The following is a 23,198-nucleotide window of genomic DNA, read 5'->3' on the forward strand; positions in this document are numbered from 1 at the left end:
TTAATTTACTCAAGTTAACAAAAACACATGGGTAAAGACATTCACTGTTCATATATCATTTGAGTAAGGTCACAAAGTGGGTTGTGCAGTGTTGGACTATCTTTAAAAATGAGCTTTGACTTTGTCAAATACTTGATAAAGCCATGTGTAAATTTAAAGCATAGCAGCGCATCAGCAAATGTAATCACATTTTCATCAAAAAGGTGGAGGAAGAGTATTGTGAATGTAAATTGATTTATTTTTCTAGCATGTATAAATATGTAAAATAAAATGGTACATTTGAAAATTACAAACACAAGTTTTCATGATATATGTTATGAATATATTGTAGTTACAGTACATTTTGAATTTAAAGCATCCTTCTACTGGTTTGTCTAAATACAGTGTATTTTATTTTAATTTTAAGGCAATGCTAAATGTTAAAAATCATTATTTACAGTAGCATAATATGTTGAACACATATAATATGGAATGGTGTGAGAGCATAGTTCACACATTTCAAGTATCAACTAAACATTGATCATTAACCTCCTACTAATTAGGGGCTTTTTGCCCCATTTCCTTCCAGCTCTTCCACAGAAGCAGGCCCTGGCTCTTACCCTTGGTGACCAGAAAGCGAGGTAGCTTATAGCCATTAAATTGGCCGACTCCATCATCCCTCCCCATAGCAAGCAGCATAGTCACATTTCCTGACAGGAAACAAAATACCAATTAATTGTCAATGGATGTGAATTGGTATAAAAACTAGTGCTGTCAGTTTGATTAATTTTACATGTGAATGTGAATATTTCACTAAATACTAACACATTGGGAAAGATGAAGCCACTGGATTGTAAAGAACGCTGATAAAGATAAAGCTGAAGCAAAAGCATAGAGTGAAATGGTTGTTACCTGGGTGGTATGAGGTCAGAGCTTTTCCAGACAGACTGTTAATAATATTAGTGGCAGCTACTCCAGCATGAAGTCCAGCATGATATGCCATCTTGGGTTCGCTGACATTGGCACAGTCACCCACAGCATACACATTGTCAAAGCCTTCCACTTGCAAGTGATTGTTCACCTTCAGAGCCCCATTGGCTGCCAGATATGCACCTAAGTTTAAAGAGAGTTATGAGAGTTATGTGAGGGCAGAGCTACTAGGTTTTAAAAAAAAAAAAAATTGCTGATCTCAAATTTTACATATCATACAAATAACATTCCCTAAGTGTAGCAACAGCACTAGTAGGTGATCCACCATCTTGTGAAGGTCAACATTTCAGATTTATGGTTTATACAATATAGTTTGTGCTATTAACAGAGGTCATAAAATCTACTGTTAAATAATACTTTTTTACGTTTTTATAGTTATTATGTATTTAAATGTGCAGTATGTAAAATTTTTCATGTAATATTTGCCTTTTTTTTTGCCAATGTGTAAACGGCTTGTAACGCAACTTAAAAAATGAGCCCTTCCCAGACTTCCTAGGTTGCTTATTAAAGCCTGTAGACTGAATTTCATGCGAAGGGAGCGGGTCGCTTTAGCCGGGAAAATCCAAAGGATGTGACGTTTATGCGCGCTCCCGAGAGCCTTGCCTCAGTGCTTCCGCTTTTCAACAGCGACAACAAACTGCAACACTAGGTAATGTTATCTTAGAGATAGAATCCAGCAAACATCCGGCTCTCAGCACAACACCGACTCCTACACAAACTCAGAGTAAACCGATCTTCTCTTTATCCTAAAAGTCAGGTATACAGGATAAATTTAAGCAAATACACTTTTTTCCCGTCTGGCTAAGCGGGAACATGATCGTGGTCGAGTGAAATCTAGAGTGAACATCAGCAGGGCATTTGATTCCTGGAGGGACCTTTGTTCGGTTTTGGGGATCAAAACCGACCCTGAATTGGCATTCTTCTTATTGGACAGATAAGCTTTAATAAATGCAAAGCATGTGAAATATAGTGCCATAAGGATAACTTGATCTTGCCTGCTAACGCTGATGGATTGCAAGCTACCTTGCTTCATAACTTTCAAATAATTTCAACAATCTACTCTTTATACTAAAAGTCAGGTATGCTGATTCACAGTAACTGACATAATGTTAATCTGTAATTATTCAGCAAGGTAAACTACAATAACACATGAAATGAATGCTAGACAGTGTTCAAGATAATGCAAAAAGCTCCATTCATTAGTGTAACGTAATTGGTTGTACAGAAAATATATATATTCTATTATTATAAAACAATAGCGCATCGATATATCAAAATGACAGTTGTGATGGAATCACATCAATCCTGAATTGTCAACATATTTATATTGTACAGTCTGTTTTATAAACAGCTACTGTCATCATCCACCAAATTTAGCTAACAGCTATTGATAATGCTGGCTAGCTAGCTAATGCCGACATAGGCTGTTGTATAAATGCAGTCAATGTATCATGCAAAGCAAAGTGATTACTTCAAACTACAGTCTCACATACCCAGACCTATATCCACACTTTGTTTTAGCCCTGTTCCAGTGCTGGAGAGTCAAATATAATGTACAGTCTCAAAGTTTGTAGTAAAACAATCATAACTGTGTAATTTTAATTATGCTACCTCATCTGTCACCATGAAGCCGGTGAATCACGTTCAGTCTCTTTATTTTGTTCCCTATGGAGTACGCGCAATCACGAGCTACAGGCTGCAGTTCACTTAACGGCCACAGGTGTCATTAATAACAAGGGTTTCTGAATTTTACATATTGCACCTTTAAGTTTATGGTGTGTATTGCTTGTATATTCTGTTATCTGATCATTTTACAATGACTTTACCATAGGCTTCAATTACTTTTGCAGTTAAATTACACTGTAAGCCATACATTGAAAGCAATTACTGTGCAAATGATTACTGTTTTATACTGTAGTGAATGGTTATTCTTGTTAGTTTTACTCGCAGCTCACTGTATGGGCAACACATCATTCCATCTATGCCCAAGAAAGAGCACCATGATGCTGTTTCACACTCCTCACAAGAAGACATAAATAGAATTAGTAAATTGTGGTAGCTGTAATTGTAATCTTAAGTATTTATTAGATTCATTGTGCAGCCCTAGTATATGATGATGCCATGTCTGCTGATAATTTAAATGTGATGTATGTAAACTCTGATTTTGGAGAGTAAATCTTGATTCCTGAGGACTGCAAACTTGTCTCTCCATCACAAACCAGTCAGCTAAGTAAAACCTCAACAATCATATATGACAGGCTTACATGAAACTGGAATTGTCTGCAGAATTGTTTGCCGTTTATTTCAAACCAAATTTTACCATGACTGGATATCATAATTTCTACAATCACAAATAACCATTATTCATTATTGATTTACTCACTCAATAAAACACTTACTCAGACTGGAGCTGTATGCTTCAGAGTTGATCCTATTTCCTGTGCAGCAGATGACTAAATCGGCTGTGATCTGCTCGTTCTTATTAGTCTTGATCACCATCCCGCTTCGACACACATTAAATTCCAGCTCATCAAGGTTTGACACTTTTTGCCCTGCATTATGGTGCATAGTGGAACAGAGGTAAATATAAGGAAGTTTACAAAAGCTTACAATGCAGCACTGTATTAATATTTCCTAAAGGGGTCATGACATGAAGAATCAAATGACATATAAGAGGTCATTGTACTATAAAAACATACTGTTAGTTTTAGAACTCAAAACTTCCTCCTCACTGCCAAAAGAGCATTTGTTGAAACCAAGCTGCTAAAACGACTTGTTCTCTAATTCATCCACATTGTGATGTCACACTGTGGTACACATTTGCATCTGACCGCCTCCACAACACATCAATGCCTACTTGATCTTTACTCACCTCCGTAGTCCCGCCTAGCAGCGGTGAGCAGTGAAATGCCAAAGAGAGCAGGTCAGTCAAGAGCAGAGAGCCAGTCATAACAGTGGGTGTTTACTGTCAAGTCTTAAAGGAGAAGCAGCACCAAAACCGAGTGTTTCTGACAGAGGGTCCGAATGAGGGTGGAAAATGATCATGTTTTACAAACAACTAATAATATAAGTAAACCTTAAGGAACATATTAAAATAATAAAAAAGGCATGCCATGACCCTTTTAAACATTCAAGTCAAGTCATTTTTAATCGTATAGCACTTTTCACGCACACATCATTTCAAAGCAGCATTACACAGCAAGCCAAATGCGACTGTGGCAAGGAACACAAAATTAAGTATCAAACTTCGGCAATAAATTCAGCCCAATCTGCTTAACATACAGACCCGTTCAAACTTTTTGGAGATAATTTTAGGCTTAGGTGTTCTATATTTAGGATTTAAATGGGTTAAATTCTAAAAATGCATTTAGTCTTCTTTTCTACATTTACTGTATTTGCAACTAAATTGTGATTCGTAGTATATGTTTAATAATTTATAGCAACCTTTACACTAACAAACGAATTGCAATGAACTGAGATTGGTCTTCTTTTCTACATGTAGTTGCATACTGAACAGTGATTAGTCTTGTTTCCCTGCATATATTTAACCATTTACAGCTGCCTTTACACTTCACAGTGACTATGATTCATGTGCGCAGTCTAAAACCTACACTTACTTACAGTAACACTATCCTTTTATCCTTATATTTCCCAGTTAGGACATGCAAATCCATTTGACCTGATAATACCTTAAACCCTAAATCATGAAAAAACCTGACTGAGCATCTTTGGACATTCTCTAAAATTGGTTGATGATAAGATCCAGCTGAAATCTATTAAAAACATCAAAATCCTTACTCAAACAGTCCCTTGCTTAATGTGATCAAAATCATAATAATACTACATGAAACTGGACAATGTTGTTGTTGCGATTAACAGAAACAAACATGTCAAATCAACGTCTGTATCAGCAACACTGTGTCTCTGTCCATTTACTGTACTGTATCTCACTGTGGTTCCTTCAGCTCTTACGAAAACCAGATACATGATGCCCCACATCAAGCATAACGATTTAAGGTGGATGCTAAGCAAACCTCGACATGCAATATCACAAACTGAAGTATTACCAAGCAACAGCTCCACCCCCTTTTCCAGCAGCACCTGCTTGGCTTGTTCTTTCACACAAGGCAGTAGTTCAGGATCAGCCAATTCCTCACGTGAGTGAATCAGAATCACCTAAAATACAAAATAATAAAAACAAAATATATATTTAAAATAGGTCTTAAAGTTTGATATGTAGAAGAAGCAATAATATACATATGTATAAATGGCTGACTATACAAGTGCTCTTAGTTCAAAATACAAAGAAATATGAGCTCACAGTTTAGAGTAATGTTTCAAAGTCTGTTTTGCTGTGAAAGCAGTTACCTTCTTGTCTGGAAGTTCTGTCCTGATCTCAGCAGCCATTTCAACACCAGTGGATCCACCACCAACCACTAGGACTGTGTTTGCTTTCTGGACCTGCAAAAAATTGAATGAACATTTAACAGGGTTGCTGCAGAGTTTTTAACATCAAATCTAAGACATTTTAAGACCTTCTTCAAGACCTGAACAGATCAAATTAATATTGTATCAAACCAACACAATCTCAAAATAAATCATGTATCCCAGACTCTTACTTAAACAGTCAGGGCACACATTCAACATGGTCTTAACATTGCTTATCAGTAAAACAGAGCAGGCTATATGCAAGTTTAAAATACTCAAGACATGTTTTCCACATATATATCACATTAAAAATGGTTTATGTACCATTATATAAATAGATATAAATTAGAGGTCGACCAGTATGGATTTTACGATAATGTGTTAAAAGAAAGTCAATAAATCTACCAATAGTTTTTTAAAATTGGTAGCCTATATTAAATTTTCTTAGTCTTTCCTTCCTGTGATGGGGAGGGCCAGACAGAGGCATCAAGAGTCCAAATTTTATTAAATTCCAGATGCAGTTTATGGTGCAACAAAAATACCAATAACCAAAAAAAAAAAAAAAAAAAAAATCTGATTCATAGCAGGGAACTTTTAACTTTAATGACTGAATTAGACTGGGGACTCTGCTTCCAGCTGCTCATTCAAACAGATAAGGGAAATAAAATGTGCATTTCTATTATAATCTACAACATGTTAAATATAAACAATTTAAAGTAAACATTGTCATATTTCAACAATACTATATCATCATCAACAGTTGATCTTTAGTGATAGTTTGTCATAAATTTCCGATATGGCTGATTGCGGACTGCTCTGCAACAGCTGGAAACACTCACAAGCCCCCGCATGCTTTGATAAAATACAACAGTGCCGCATTTTCACTTTGAAGGACGCAGCACATGCATTTATTTAATTAAATCGTATTCTTTTGAAGTTTGATAATCACATTAGGCCATATCACAATTACTGTCTTTCTGCCCCCAAATTTAAGACCTGTTTAAATGCTAATTAAGACTTTTGTTGTATCATTTAAGATATTTAAGACTTTTTATGACATTAAATTTTGGAAAACTGAATTTAAGACATTTTAAGACTTTTTAAGGATCCGCAGGGGACCCTGTTTAAATAAATCCATATTGGTCTTACTGTTTAGACTCTGCTGTAAAAGGGATAGTTCACCCAAAAATTAAATTCTGTCATCATTTATTCGCCTTCATATTGTTCCAAATATGCATGACTTTCCTTCACAAAAGCAGCATGTTAGGCAGAATGTTAGGGACTGACAGCCTCAGTCACCATTATCCTCATTCACACTGGGCTCTGATCCCAGGATATTCTGGGGATAATTGCAGAGGAGTCTTCTGTGTGAAGACGTTGCCTAAATGCCAGAAATTTTTATCCCGGGATTAGACCCTAGTAACATTGCCGGAACGTGTCTGTGTGAACAAAGGCAGAGCCAATACCATGAAGGGTAAGTGTCGTAGTGATGACGTATTTATCATGCGAAGGAGAAAGTTTGTTTGCTGAATAGAGATTCAACCGTTTCACTGTGTTCAATAAATTTAAGCTCAATCGACAGCATTTGTGGCATAATATTGATTACCACAAAAAAATAATTTAGACTCGCTCATCCTTTTCGTAAAAAAAAAAAAATGCACAAATCTGAGTTATAGTGAGGCACTTACAATGGAAGTTAATGGAGCCAATCCATAAACATTAAAATACTCACTGTTTCAGAAGTCAATATGGGATTGCATCATATCCTGCAACATCTGGACAGACCAGGGACTTCTGTCCTATCCTATTTGTGGACTTCAGTTTGGCTTTCAACACCATCATCCCTGCTCTCCTATGGAATAAATTAACCCAGCTCTCAGTTCCCGGCTCTATCTGTTAGTGGATCACCAGCTTTCTGACAGATCAGCAGCAGTTAGTGAGACAGGGGAAATTCACTTCCATCACCTGTACAATCAGCACTGGTGCCCCCCAGGGATGTGTGCTCTCCCCACTACTCTTCACCCTGTACACAAATGACTGCACTGCCAAGGACCCCTCTGTCAAACTCCTGAAGTTTGCAGACGACACTACTGTCATCGGCCTCATCCAAGATGACGATGAGTCTGCATACAGATGGGAGGTTGATCAGCTGGCTGTCTGGGGCAGTCAAAACAACCTGGAGCTGAACATGCTCAAAACGGTGGAGATGATTGTGGACTTTAGGAGGAACACCCCAACATTGACCCCGCTCACCATTCTGAACAGCACTGTGGCAGCAGTGGAGTCATTCAGGTTCCTGGGCACTACCATCTCACAGGACCTGAAGTGGGAGACCCACATTGACTCCACTGTGAAAAAGGCCCAGCATAGGTTGTACTTCCTTCACCAGTTGAGGAAGTTCAACCTGCCACAGGCGCTGCTGATACAGTTCTACTCAGCAGTCATTGAGTCTGTCCTCTGCACTTCAGTAACTGTCTGGTTTGGTTCAGCTATGAAATCAGACATCAGAAGACTACAAAGGATAGTTCGGACTGCTGAGAGGATTATTGGTTCTTGCCTTCCCACCCTCCAAGGACTGTACAACTCCAGAGTGAGGAAAAGGTGCTGGAAAAACTCTCTGGACCCCATTCACCCAGCCCACTACCTTTTTGAATTGTTGCCCTCTGGCCGGTGCTACAGAGCACTGAGCACCAGAACAGTCAGGCACAAGAACAGTTTCTTCCCTCAGGCCATCCACCTCATGAACAGTTAAAACTGCCCCCAATACTCTCCATTGTGGCAATACAATCATGTGCAATATTCAACTATTCATTCATATTTACAGTTTATTCCATTTATATTTTTTTGACATATCCTACCTCTTCTGCACAGTACATTAAATCACCTTGAACATAACTGTATATCTGTATATAATAGGGGTATAACGATTCATCGATATGGATCGATGCATCGATCCAATAACAACGATCCAATGTTATCGATACAATGCGTAAATATCCATATAGACATTTTTTTTAAGATGCACCTTTATTTTAATACTCTCATGTCAACCACGTCAGAACGCATTTCTGTCAGGCAATGAAGCAACCTTATTACATTCATTTCACTTTATGAGTGCTAAATATGCTTTTCATGTGGGACAAGGATGTGCGCAGGGTCTCTGAAGCCAAATTGCGCTCTGCTATCCGTGCGGCCTGCGCACGCATCAACCGGGCTTCCCGCGAAACGCGAGCACCATTGACAGGATCCATGCGAGCATGGCAACCGAGAGCTCCTTAAAATGCGAGCTCTCATGACAAACATGCTTCTCCAGCATTTCATTTGGAAAGCAGACTAACAATATTTTTCATGTTAGTAGAAGTGAATAGGCTATATCAAAGTTACTTCACATGCACATTTGTTTGGCAGCGATGAACTTGTCTGGTCTGACTCTGTTCATTGTTGATTGGGTGAGAACAGTTCAAACTTACTGGCTGTGGAAATCAGCAGGCGGAACTCATTATACTGTAAGGAAAACGGTGCAAATAACACGCGTATTTGTGCAACCAAAACGGCATCGTGTGGCAATTCAAACGGCGTTTAAAGCGGCGCTTTTCACACACAGGAAAACGCAGTGAAATACGCCGTTTTTAATGTTTTTCACGTGTTTTTTACGCCGTTTGCAATCACTACGGCGTATTTTATGGCGCAAAGGTCATTTAAAACACCGTTAAATACAGCGTTTTGGATGAAAACGCAATTAGTCTAAAGCGTATTGTGAGCCTTTTGGCTTGCCATAGCGGCTCACATGTGCGATTAATTCGGGCTTCCATCGATATCGTTGCGCATGCGACCCATTTGAATTTTACATGAGAATTTGCTATTTAAAAGTACCATGAAGCAGTTCAACCATCATGTGAAATGTCTTGATAAATTTCTCTTCTCATCACTTGAGTGTGACGTTATTGTTTATATTTTTATCTGTATAATTTTTTTTTTTTACATCTGAAGTACCTTATTTTGTTATGGATATCACAATGTGGACACTAAATTTGCACTTTTCAAAGAGCTCAATAAAATATTCAAATTATATTTTTGGTTGCATTTGAGGACAAAACATTTTTTAATTGATTGTGTAAAATAGGCACATAATATCAGAATATCGATCGCAGGGCCCTGAATCCAATCAAATCGTATCGCGGCAGACTTTTAAATATCGGCAAATATCGGAATCGATATAAGATTGTATCGTGATGAAACATCTGATTTACACCCCTAGTATATAACATATTTGAACAACATTATTGCCCTACTGTAGTTTCCTCTATATATTTATCTGTTGTATCTTATTTTTTATTATTATTTCACTATTTACGCATATATGTTTATATGTATGTTTCAAATGTTTGTATGTATATGTATATTTTTTTGTATTGTTGTACACTGGAAGCTTCTGTCACCATGGCAAATTCCTTGTGTGTATAAGCATACTTGGCAATAAAGCTGATTCTGATTCTGAAAAGTATAGCCACAAGACATAAACAATGTGTGTTAACATGATTTTAGTGTGATAACCTTTTCTTCAACCTAACTTCATTACCATGATGTAATGTCAACAAACCCTTAAACGACTGTACAAATGATGATTTAAACAAATTTACAGCTAAAATAACACAAGTTTTAACATAAAAATGTACGAAAGTGCTTTTATAAAATTATAAGCTTCACATTTCTGTCTTTAAACCCTCCAAAAATTGTCCCCATTCACTTCCATTATAAGTGCCTCACTGTAACCTACATTTTTTCTTTTTTTAAAGAAAAGGTGGGATGAGTTGAAATATATATATTTTTGTGGTAATCAACATTATGCCACAAATGTTGTCGATGGAGCTTAACTTGTATTGAACCTAGAATATGAGTGTAGCACAACAATAAGCATACAATGTTTAACTATTACGGTTAAACATATATAAGTGCTTTTAAAAAAACAGAGTTTAAAAGTGCCTTAGTTTGTACATAGTTAGTTTTCTTTTTCTAAATTACAAAAGCCATTACTGAATTGTATGCACATCTTAACTGTTGAAGGGCAGTAGGCCTATTATTGAAAAGTATTTGTTGTTTTATATATATACTGTATATATATTATTATTTTATTGTATTATTTAATAATAGCCTAATATTGCAATGCACCACCTTGATACAGGTTTTTTTTTTTATTTATTTATTTTTATACAGTTGTCCCTGACGGTTATCCCTTTCACTTTCAATCTTTTTTTGTCTTTGGGAGGCAATTCAGTTGATAGACAGCAGAAAAAAAACAAAAAAACAATTAACATCAAACAATACAAAAATTATCTTATGAGCCATTTATAAAATTAGGCCTAACCATCCAGAATAAAATAAATAAAAACTGGCTACCATCCAAATCTCTTACTGTAGCACCAGGGAGCTACTCGCCATACGTGCAGACGATGAAATGAACCGTCTGTTTAGTGGTACCGTGCATGATTTAATTGTTTACAAGAGGATTATTAAACTCAAGATGCTGTACATTAGACATCACATCGTGATGTCACTTTTGTTTTTACAGGATTTTTTCTGGGATGTGTGCGAATGCGAGAACAGATGAATGAACAAAATCTCGCAGTCCCAGAACAGTTGCCAGAACAACTTTTCTGGGATTCCTCCTGGGATTTCAGTGTGAAAGGGGCTATTCACTTTCATTGTATGGAAATAAGACTGTTATCTCAACCTAACATTTCATCTTGTGTTACACAGAAGAATAAAAGTCAAATGGGTTTGGAACAACGTGAGGGTGAGTAAATGATGACAACATTTTTATTTTGGGGTCAACTGTCCAATCACACACTGGCAAGTATGACGTAAAGAAGACTCACCTCTTTTACGAAGTCCTCATATTTCTGAATGGCTGATTGGTAGGTGTCCACAGAATTGTGTTTGCCTGGGAAAGGTCCGTTTGTTCCAGTGCACAGAATGAGGTGTGTATAGAGTACTTCCTGCAGATTTATATCAGTATATGTTTAACAAGAAGGCTCATATTTTCACATCATGTTTTGTTTGGTTTCTTCTGCAGAAAATAACTCTTACCTTTCCATTGTCAAGCACGACTGTCTTTGCTTCAGTGTCTATCTGTGTAACTCGGCCTTGGAGGAAATTCAACCCAAATGTTTCTTTGTATGGTATGAACGTCTGCTTTGCAAAACCTAGATGAACATATACAAAAATGTGCATTATTCAATTAATCCAGCAGATTTTTTTTTTGTTTTTTTGCTGGCAATGATTACTTACCACTTTGAACTGAAGCACGCAGTGCCGCAATGTTGTGATGAAATGCATCCAGGACGTCAATAAGCATAAAGGGTACCCCATGATTTTTGAGGTGCTGAGCAGCTGCAATGCCACCAAAACCACCACCAACAATCACTACATGGACATTATGATCAATGGACAACTGCCCGCCCATAATGCTTCCCTACAGAGGAGGAAAAAAACTATATTTTTTTCAAATGAAATCAATTGAATATCATAATTGTGAATTCTGAACTAGTTTTAAATAATGATTTATAAAGCAGGATCAATTTGCTGTATAGTAAAACAGGTAGCACACATTCAAACTTAAGTGTAAATGGTTACAGCATGGTTTCCAACTGATACAGTAGGTTGAACTTTTCCCTCTTTTAAGAATGAGTCATTCTAACAATCTGGTTTTGATCATAAAAAGCCATTTGACATGGAGTTAAATAAAAGTATAACTGAATTATTTATTAAATAATTTATTAATAAAATATAAACATGATAATCATGTACTGTAACCTTGCTCCTAATCCTTCGTATGAAATTAAATATTTAGGGATTTCTGAAGTGTATACACTAATATAAAAACTTTTGTTTGGGAACTCTATAATGTTAACTTAATTTGGAAGCAATACAGATTTGTTTATTAGTCAAAATTATTTCGAACACAACCACTATTTTCTAACATGTTTTCTACATTATATCTACTGGGAATCATCATCAGTATCAGCCAGTAGCAAATGCCCACCCTGCTATTGCTCCTTATGTCTTGGGCTGTAACAAAGAGAACATGATATAAAAGGAGTGGCATACATAAACTTCCATAAAACTAGGTAAAGTAAATCACTGTCTCCATGTATTAGCCTGTTATATAACAAAGAGTTGAAACAGGACACATACTGCAGAAAGGCAGCAGCATTACAGGGAACACCATGATGCTGATCCTGTTAAAAGATGTTTCATAACTGTTCTACTGTTTACATTTTGCTCAAAGCCATTAAATATTACATTCAATTTTGTATTGTCAATAAACAGCAGGTCCTTATTGTGACAACATACCCCATATAGTGTGACTACACGTTGTGCTATCAGGGTGTATTGTTGCAAAAGGTCCATGTTTAGCTAATATTTAACATATATTCTACAAATGTTTTATTATATATTATAAATATTCGATTATCTGTATATTCTACAAATAATCTATTATTGGCTATATTATATTCTATAAATAATCTATTATATGTTTCAATAAACTGTGTATATTTTTTATTTGTATGTGTATTTTTGTAGTAAAGACTTTAAAATATGTACCTTATAGAAAATGACTTTCAAGAATACAAACCTACGATGTGAAATATTTCCTAAAGTAATAAGTAAAACAACTAGAACCAGTCTCCCCTATCTTTGCATATTGGTGTTTAAGTCACTGTTCAAACTTTGTAGAGGATAAATGTATTTTTATATACAGTATATATAATAAACTTAAAGATTGTTTTTATCACAGTGCCATGGCCAGGGCTTCACCAAAATGCTTTTTAATAGATGCACGTCTTCAAGATATACAGTGTGGCCTCCAGTGATTCATAATAATGCAGTGTTGCCCGACAAAGACATTAACCTGTATTGTTATATACAACAAAGAAGCTCATAAACAAGCTCATAATGTCTCACATAGAGAATAGATGTATTTTATATACTTACCTACTGATCAGTGCAGACCTGTATTGATGTAAAAAGTTTAGTACTTCGCTCTTCCGCTCGGAACTGTCTTCAGCTCTTTTTAGCGTTGTATTATATCCAATGGCAGAGCGGAGAAGGCGGTGATGGGCGGGGCTTTCTATTTCTGTAGCCAATAGTAGTGCGCGGTGGGCGTGCTTGATTTGTTGAGCGAATGGATAATATATTGTGGCAGCGGTTCGTGAAGTTTTATACCTGCGCAAGGTTGATTGTCGTTAAAGAGATCGCAGCTCATATTTCAAGAGATTTCAAACCAAATATTCTCGGTCTGAAGTTATCTGTCATTTATATTTACAGATGATTCATCAAAGAGCTCCATAATACAGTGAGAGGTCACGTAGCTGTTGTAGTCCAGCTGAGTCACGGTGACAAAATACAACACAGGGATTACCTTTCTTGTACTGAGAGGATCTGAATGCCGTTCAGCTATGGACATTTCTTTGAAAGAAAGAAAGAAAGAAATAAGAAAGAAAGAAAGAAATAAGAAAGAAAGAAAGCATTATTTAGACTTGGTCTGCTGAGTCACGGTGACAAAATACAACACAGAGGGATTACCTTTCTTGTACCGTTCAGCTATGGACATTTCTTTGAAAGAAAGAAAGAAAGAAAGAAAGGAAGAAGGAAAGAAAGATGAAAAGAAAGAAGAAAGAAGGAAAGAAGGAAAGAAAGAAGAGAGAAAGAAGATAGAAAGAAAGAAAGAGAGAAAGAAGGAAAGAAAGATGAAAGAAGAGAGAAAGAAGAGATAAAGAAAGAAGAAACAAATAAGAAAGAAAGAAGAAAGAAGAAACAAAGAAAGAAAGATGAAAGAAGGAAGAAAGAAGAAAGAAGAAAGAAAGAAAGAAAGAAAGAAAGAAAGAAAGAAAGATAGAAAGAAAGAAAGACAGAAAGAAAGGAAGAAAGAAAGAAGAAAGAAAGACAGAAAGAAAGAAGAAAGAAAGAAAGAAAGAAAGAAAGAAAGAAAGAAAGAAAGATGAAAGAAAGAAAGAAAGAAAGAAAGAAAGAAAGAAAGAAAGAAAGAAAGAAGATAGAAAGAAAGACAGAAAGAAAGAAAGAAAGAAAGAAGAAAGAAAGAAAGAAGAAAGAAAGAAAGAAAGAAAGAAAGATAGAAAGGAAGAAAGAAAGAAGAAAGAAAGAAAGATGAAAGAAAGAAAGAAAGAAGAAAGAAAGATGAAAGAATAAATACAACACAGGGATTACCTTTCTTGTACTGAGAGGATCTGAGAAAGAAAGAAAGAAAGAAAGAAAGAAAGGAAGAAGAAAGGAAGAAAGAAAGAAAGAAGAAAGAAAGAAAGAAAGAAAGAAGAAAGAAAGAAAGATGAAAGAAAGAAAGGAAGAAAGAAAGACAGAAAGAAAGAAGAAAGAAAGAAGAAAGAAAGAAAGAAAGAAAGATGAAAGAAGAAAGAAAGAAAGAAGAAAGGAAGAAAGAAGACAGAAAGAAAGAAAGAAAGAAAGAAAGGAAGAAAGAAAGAAGAAAGAAAGAAAGAAAGAGAGAAAGAAAGAAGGAAAGAAAGATGAAAGAAGAAATAAAGAAAGAAGAAACAAATAAGAAAGAAAGAAGAAAGAAGAAACAAAGAAAGAAAGATGAAAGAAGAAAGGAAGAAAGAAGAAAGAAGAAAGAAGAAAGAAAGATGAAAGAAGAAAGAAAGAAAGGAAGAAAGACAGAAAGAAAGAAGAAAGAAAGAAAGAAGAAAGAAAGAAAGAAAGAAAGAAAGAAAGAAAGAAAGAAGAAAGAAAGAAAGAAAGAAGAAAGAAAGAAAGAAAGAAAGGAAGAAAGAAAGAAAGAAAGAAAGGAAGAAAGAAAGGAAGAAAGAAAGAAAGAAAGAAAGAAAGGAAGAAAGAAAGAAAGAAGAAAGAAAGAAAGAAAGAAAGAAAGAAAGAAAGAAAGAAAGAAAGGAAGAAAGAAAGAAAGAAAGAAAGAAAGGAAGGAAGAAAGAAAGAAAGAAAGGAAGAAAGAAAGAAAGAAAGAAAGGAAGAAAGAAAGAAAGAAGAAAGAAAGAAGAAAGAAAGAAAGATGAAAGAAAGAAAGGAAGAAAGAAAGACAGAAAGAAGAAAGAAAGAAAGAAAGAAAGAAAGAAGAAAGAAATAAGAAAGAAAGAAAGAAAGATGAAAGGAAGAAAGAAAGAAAGAAAGAAGAAAGAAAGATGAAAGAAAGAAAGAAAGAAAGAAAGAAGAAAGAAAGAAAGAAGAAAGAAAGAAAGAAAGAAAGAAGAAAGAAAGAAAGAAATAAGAAAGAAAGAAAGCATTATTTAGACTTGGTCAAGATCTCTTCACCCATATAAAAGAGCCATAATTACCACAAATTATCAATTATCACACAACTGAAATAGCCAAAAACTGACAGTGCCAGATGTACGGATCAAGTTATCAAATTAATTACGTGAAATATTTATTGGAGCTCTTTGGTCATCAAGAATGACTGCTTATCAAAACAATAAAAGATTATTTGGCATTTTCTGCTCATAACCAAATGAATATTCATGAGATTTGCCACTTGTCACGTCCACACAAAGTGACGTAAAAAAAAAATGTATATTATTTTAATCTTTCTCACTGTAATGTGTATAAGTATGATTATGTCATGGCAGTTTATCGATCGAAATTTCAATTTCGAATTGAAAATTTAAATTAAACTCCCCAAAATTCAAAATGTAGAGGCATATTTTCTAAAATTTTATTCTAAGCCTAATACACATTATCATAAATTATGATTTGATGCTCATTTTAAATTTATAAGCAACAAACTTAATGAATTCATTTGGAATTTACTTGAACAAATTCATTAAATTCAAGTATTTTACATAAAAGTACAGCATACAATGTTTTTTAATTTTTAATTTATTTTTAATTTTTTTTTTTATTCCCTCATAAAGCTAAAACAATGCCCCTAACAATTAGACTGAGGGGACAAATATAACCCCAGAGTAAAAAATAAAATAAAAGTTATTTTCTGACTCTGACTCATTGGTAAGTTCTCCATTTACATATCCATATTTTTTATTGATCCAAACATAATCCAATTAGCAATAATTCTGTAAACAGACAAATGAGTATCATAATATAGAAATTCTTTTTAGTGTATTTATATATTGTGTTGAAATTACCGTAACTCATGAACTCATTGAAACTGATGATAAAAGCCATGCGAGTCTGGCGCACTTTCACCAGCAGATGGCGTGAAAAGCTTTAGTTTTTAGGGATCATTTAGCTCAGACTTACTATTTTTCAAGTCTGCTTAACTCTTTAAGCTCAGATGGGCCCGCCATCTGTACATATTATTGTAATTGGTAAAAACATCAAACTCATCAAATAGCCATGTGTTGTTGGAAAGCTCCCAAAGATTAACCAGCCTATTTGTTTTACTCACAGACAAAAATATAGTGAGTAAAAGCTAAGTATATACAGTATCTTTGACATTTATGTTTCATGTGAACAGATGTTACTTATGTGCTGCATTTTCACTTATAACTTCATGATATAAATCGAAATAAACAGAACATAAAATATCACATGCCATTAATTAGAGGAGGTGACTATCTTTAAAACAAGCCCACACACAAGGTAATCGGATGCATAGATCATTAGATAATCCACACAAAGCACATTGTGCACACAACATCTGTCTATCTATCTGGCATCTTGCAATCTGGCTGAAAACATTTTATCATTCCTGGATCAGATGACTTCATCAGAAATGATGTAGCATAATGGAACACTAAATCAGTCGGATTGGGTTCAAATCAGTACAAAAATCATCCATATTTGGGCAGAGAGACATGTGATTGGTGACTGTTACATATGGTCACAAGCAGATGGCGCCAAGTAAATAACACAAACTCAATGCAGACTCTGAGTCAAATGGCACGCATTCTGTGAAATCTCATTACTAAAATCATGTCTGCATGCTATGAAAACCTTTAGTCACTGATGTGTTAGCATATGTAATTAGTTCTTATGTACAATTATTATGTTGTATTTGTTTGGAGAGGCTTTTGGACACATGGAGACGTTTTTGGACACTATGATAAATAATTTTTTTAATGCTATAACTTTTGATTGCTTTGTTGAATCAACAAAATTTTACTCAGTTACAGCTGACATGATTGGGAACAAAACAAAATCAGTTTTTCAGAGCCACCTTATGTACATCCAGAGATATTTAATGTCAAATCAGAAAAATTTGAAAAAAAAATTTTTTTTTTTTTTACAATGATATAAACACTTTTTTGTCGAGTTACAAGCCTTTAATTTTGGATATGCCACTGAGGCAGGAAATCTTAAAAAAAAATAGATGTCTTGCTTTAATTTAATTTAGCTAGTTTAGTTTTTAGTAAAAAACAAACAAACAAAAACAAAAAAAAACAAAAACTATTTGAGCCAGTTTGGAGTCCCACTTTACTAATCTGCATAACATTGCAATCACAGAATGATGTCTGCCGATGGGTGGCGCTATAATAAAGGCTCTGAATCATCGGACCATCAAAGACTCAAATGACCACTGGAGATAAGATGATGTAAACAATCCATGTAAACAAAAGTTTCTTATTTTTATGTAAACTTTCATTCGACTCATTTCTTAGAGCAACTTTTAAAAATGCAATATGTAGGGTCGAGTGTTCACATTTAACTGTTATAAATGTTTTCTTATAGGGGTGCAATATCATGCACCAAAATGAAAATGCAATGCCGGTGGAGGTCGTGTTTGACCTTTAGTCCCTTTGAGGGCAGCTCACTGGAGTCGACTGACCGCCTGACCAGCAGGGGCTGCAGAATAGAGCATCTCTGAATGAGCACGAACGCTTGGGACCTCCCAGTACAGACGCTTGGGGGATGAGTGCGAGTGTCTGTACGGCAACAGTGTGCTTTTACCCGGGACGCTTTTCTTGGATGTGTTGCTTATGGCCCATTCAAAGAGTAAATCTTTCTGTCTATGGTCGTTAACGATGTGACCATTTTTAGGACGAAACTGCAACTGATACTGAACAGAAAGTGACTGTTACGAAAATGGAGGCAGTGTGAGTTTACAACGGTAAGATGGTTTAAATCGCACTATTGTCTTAAACGTGTGTGTTCAGTTGATCGCCGACGCGTCGCTAAGGGCATGCAAAGTAGTGTTTAAATGGAAAGTACCACGATCCAAAATATTTTTCCTTGTTTTTTTTTTTGTTTGTTTTTTTTTTGTTTTTTTTTGTTGTTGTTGTTTTTTTACAGTGTTTTACATTAGTCTCGTCCCCGTTCCCATGGTGAAGTGATACCAAAACCCGCCGAGTAGTGCTGCATTGTGGGATAGCCAGAGGGTTAAATGTGCTGTCTGTTTATTGTTTTATATCACTATTATGCTTTGATGTTCATTCATAATAATTAAATGTTTCACGTTGAACGATGTGAGTCCTTAAAATGTAGCTTTGTATTTACTTTAGATAAAAGCATCTACAGACCCTTGAACTTACAGCAGGGATGTTTAAGATGTTGAAAGGAAGACCAGCAAGGACTATAGTGTCCATACTGTCTTAAAATCACTTTCTTAAAGTATGAGGTAGGAGCTGTTTTAGGTCTTGCTGACAGCAGTATGGATTTTGCTATTCAAGTATACTGTTTTTTAAAGGAGTAGTTCACCCAAAAATGAAAATTATCTCATCATTTACTCACCCTCATGCCATCCCAGATGTGTTTGACTTTCTTTGTTCTGCTGAACACAAATAAAGATTTTTAGAAGAATATCTCAGAGCTGGTGGTCCATACAATGCAAGTGAATGGTGCCCAAAACTTTGAAGCTCCAAAAAGCATGTAAAGGCAGCTTAAAAGTAATCCATAAGTCTCCAGTGGTTTAATCCATGTCTTCTGAAGTGATCCAAACAGTTTTGGGTGAGAACAGACCAAAATGTAACTAAATTTTCTCTATAAATCTTGACATCAGCAGTCTTCTTGGCGATCATAATTTCAAGCTTGATTTCTAGCACCATCCAGTGCTCCGCCAGAGATATTCTGTACAGAGATATCAACCTCCGCGCTTTTAGCATTGTAGAGAGCGTAACGGTCAACTTGGATCACGTGAGTCTTCTCTGGCCAATCATATAACGGCTGACGTCAATGGACCGCATTCAGAGTTTTATGAGAGTTTTTCATTGCACTTTTTCTTGTGGTAGATTTTGAGATATATCTATGTTAGGTAACGTATTTTGGGAATTTAATGTTTGTGGAATACGTTTCAGTGAACAGGAATAAGAGCACGCTTTTGCTGCTGCAGATTTCGGCATGCGATTCTTAATCTATTTATATTTATATATATATATATATATATATATATATATATATATATATATATATATATATATATATATATATATATATATTTTATATCAGCATCATTGGGCACACACAGCAGTCATTACAGTAATATAATTACATATATTATATATTAATCATTACAATTTATTTAAGTCTTATTTAATTGTTGAATCCAAAAAAACAAAAACAAAGGAAAAATGTATCAGTTTATTTTTATTTTTATTAGATAATATACAATATTGTACAAAATGTATCATATTTGAATACTAAACACTTATTGTAATTCATCGATGCAATTTTTACGAGCTGGAGACAGTAAATAAAAGAATATCTATAGGCTATAAATGAGTCCTACCTGTCGTGCTACATTCTCTACTCTGTCATCTCTTATAAAACAGCAATTGTATCGTAATAAACTCCACACATAGTTCAAGTGATGAACTGTTTCTTCACAAAAGCATTTTATTCAGCGCGCTGAAGCATCTCCTCCATAGACATCCATTTTTTTATTTTTTTTATTTTCTCCCCTTTTCTCCCCAATTTGGCATGTCCAATTCCTAATGCGCTCTAAGTCCTTGTGGTGGCGTAGTGACTCGCCTCAATCCAGGTAGTGGAGGACGAATCTCAGTTGCCTTCGCGTCTGAGACCGTCAATCCACGCATCTTATCACGTGGCTTGTTGAGCGTGGAGACGTAGCGCATGTGGAGGCTTCACGCTATTCTCCGCGGCATCCACGCACAACTCACCACGCGCCCCACCGAGAGCGAGAACCACATTATAGCAACCACGAGGAGGTTACCCCATGTGACTCTACCCTCCCTAGCAACCGGGCCAATTTGGTTGCTTAGGAGACCTGGCTGGAGTCACTCAGCACGCCCTGGATTCAGATTTGTGACTCCAGGGGCGGTAGCCAGCATCTTTTACCACTGAGCTACCCAGGCCCCCCCATAGACATCCATTAAAAAAAAACGGCCTCTTGTCTCCTCGCCAGTGAACCGCTGCATTATGCATTTTGATGCTAACCTTGTAGGCTCCCCTTTAGAATGGCTCTGGCTTTGCGCATGCGTCAAGCACCAGGAAGTGTAATCAAGCTTGAAATCATGATCGTGCCTAGAGACTGCAATGGCAAGATGTACAGTGAAAAAAGGAATTATATTTTGGTCTGTTCTCTCCCAAAACAGAATGGATCGCTTCAGAATTCATGGATTAAACCACTGGAGTCTTATGGATTACTTTTATGCTGCCTTTATGTGCTTCATGTACTTGGTCAAAATTCACTTGCATTGTATGGACCTACAGAGCTGAGATTATTTTCTAAAAATCTTCATTTGTGTTCTGCAGAATACACATCTGGGATGGCATGAGAGTGTTAATGATGAGAGTATTTTAATTTTTGGGTGAACTATTCCTTTAAAAGTGCATCTCAGGTCTTTTTTCCCTTTGTCTTTTTCTGGCCTATGCCATTATCAAAAGTCATTTAAAACTACTGATAAATAACCCCAGTATCTCACTGGATCAAAATACTGAAAAACTTGGCACCGTGGAGCATTCAACTTTAGTTATAATAATAATGGACTTTATTGCCAATTGTGCCAATACAATGGGATTCTTCTTCAGCATGCTGATCTCTCTTTGCAAAACAAAAGACACCTCAAAGCTACAGTACACTAGGCACAGCAGGATAACAGAAGAAACAAGGAAGATGGTGGAAGTACAGTACAAATGTTGGCTATGTTCAGAGGGGTCCAAATGTCTGACCTGGTGAAATTGCTTCTCTTTGCATTTTTCTCATTTAATAAAAATGTAATAATTAAAAAATAATTTTATTATATTAGCAATAACTTGAGTGACAAATTGAACTGAACATCTTACATGAATTTCAGAATTGATCACCTTTTGGTATGTCCCTCTTTTACTTTAGTTAATACGCTAAAGTTTGTGCAAAACCTGATGATACATTTTATATCAACATGATTTGAAAATGTCGAGAAGAGCATTTTGTGTGCTACAATAGAAGCAAATCTGACCTTTTGTACAAAGTAGTGAACATGGTCAATGTTTCGACCAAATTTAACCCCATAACTCTTCTTTGTTTTAAACTGGTCAAAAAATGAATAAATAAATGAGCAAATACATCATATCCTTGTGATTAGATTGTCAGATCAATGAAGGGTATCAATCAAATCAATAACCAACTATGTAGGTACACTACATGGTGGTCATACATGCAGGCTGCTGTGATGAGGGATTGACCACTAACTTTGTCACTGATCATTCTACGTTCATGTCACAGACCTCGCTAGCTGTGCAGTATGTGGTGGGATGGATGAGGAGGAGCAGAACCGCTATGTGGCCCAGTTGAAGGCTGAGTTTGACAGCTGTGACACCACCGGCACAGGTTACCTTGACAAAGAAGAGCTTACTGCCTTATGCCACAAGCTGAGCTTAGATGCCCATCTCCCCTTGTTGTTGGACACTCTGCTAGGACCACAGCATTATGCCAGGGTAAGATATTCTCCAGTGTTGGAATTGTGTCCGGGCTCTTAGGGGTCACCCCACTGACGACTACTGTTAATGTAACCTTACAATACCTGCTAGTATGTTATAAATGTGACTGTTTGGTGCAAAGGTAAATACATAGAAAATGGTAGTAATTTAAGAATATGAAGTGAACAATCATAAATGAACAAAAAATTTTACATTTACTCAGACAATGTAAATATATGTTTTCAAGCTTGTGTCACATTATAGACTAAAAGCTTGTGTCTTTTTGCAGGTGAATTTTGAGGAGTTTAAGGAGGGCTTTGTGGCTGTGCTGTCAAGATCTTTGGACTTCAGTACTTCAGAAGAAGAGAGCAGCTATCTTGAACCAGGTACTCAAATGACAAATAGAAGACCGCTATATACTTATGCCTTCAGGGTTATCAAAGCGTTCAGTTATGTTTAAGGCAGGGTGGTTTTAGTAAACAGTATCAAAATGCATGCCTATGGTTATGCAAAGTTTATCACTAGTTTACAATTCTACTTCAAACATACAGTAGCCCCAAGAATTATATGGTCACTTAAAGGTGGAGTAAGTCATTTTTAATCCAAAACACTTTTTGTCAAATTCCGCGAATATCTCTTCACGGTCCGCTAGCTGTCCGTTCTGTGTGTGCACTGGGAAAATATCTGGTGTTTGTACACAGCTCTGGCTCTGTAAATGGGAAAATAAACAAAGTGGGTCAGACCGATGCGCACAACACTATTGCGCGTGCATGAATTTGGGCGGCGGAGCTTCTGAAGGAGCACTGAAGGGAGGAGTGTGTTTGTTTGGCTGTTGAGTTCAAAAATCAACAGTCTTTCTTGGGAATCACTTACTCCACCTTTAAAGCCACACTTATAAATGTAACGTCATTGCATTACTTAACAAAATGTCACACCAAGTGGCATTTATTTGAAACCAAGCAAAACATTTAACGAAAAGAAGTAAATGCAACCTATCT

At 35.9% G+C, this 23,198-nt stretch overlaps 2 protein-coding genes across 3 annotated transcripts in view; one reads left to right on the forward strand and one right to left on the reverse strand.

Annotated features, from left to right (window-relative positions):
• Nucleotides 1-252: 252 nt before the first annotated feature.
• On the reverse strand, nt 253-13,471 carry LOC127411847 (ferroptosis suppressor protein 1-like). The gene is made up of 9 exons (XM_051647676.1): nt 13,393-13,471; nt 11,686-11,869; nt 11,485-11,600; nt 11,274-11,393; nt 5,338-5,430; nt 5,037-5,145; nt 3,369-3,521; nt 892-1,092; nt 253-689 (listed from the first exon to the last, which is right to left on the reverse strand). Exons 2-9 carry the CDS (start codon nt 11,858-11,860, stop codon nt 535-537), a joined length of 1,122 nt encoding a protein of 373 aa, XP_051503636.1. The 5' UTR covers nt 11,861-11,869; nt 13,393-13,471; the 3' UTR covers nt 253-534.
• A 4,745-nt stretch (nt 13,472-18,216) lies between these two features.
• The window catches only part of LOC127411846 (ninein-like protein), a 42,332-nt gene continuing 37,350 nt past the window's right edge, over nt 18,217-23,198 (forward strand). Inside the window, exons 1-3 of one of the 2 annotated variants that reach the window (XM_051647672.1) lie at nt 18,217-18,454; nt 22,007-22,218; nt 22,490-22,586. In XM_051647672.1, coding sequence (XP_051503632.1) covers nt 22,036-22,218; nt 22,490-22,586 — 280 coding nt within the window. In that variant the 5' untranslated portion in view covers nt 18,217-18,454; nt 22,007-22,035. The remainder of the gene's footprint in view (nt 18,455-22,006; nt 22,219-22,489; nt 22,587-23,198) is intronic. The other variant, XM_051647674.1, reaches the window with a different exon arrangement.

This window comes from Myxocyprinus asiaticus, chromosome 21 (assembly GCF_019703515.2).
Source record: "Myxocyprinus asiaticus isolate MX2 ecotype Aquarium Trade chromosome 21, UBuf_Myxa_2, whole genome shotgun sequence".
Taxonomy (NCBI): Eukaryota; Metazoa; Chordata; class Actinopteri; order Cypriniformes; family Catostomidae; genus Myxocyprinus; species Myxocyprinus asiaticus.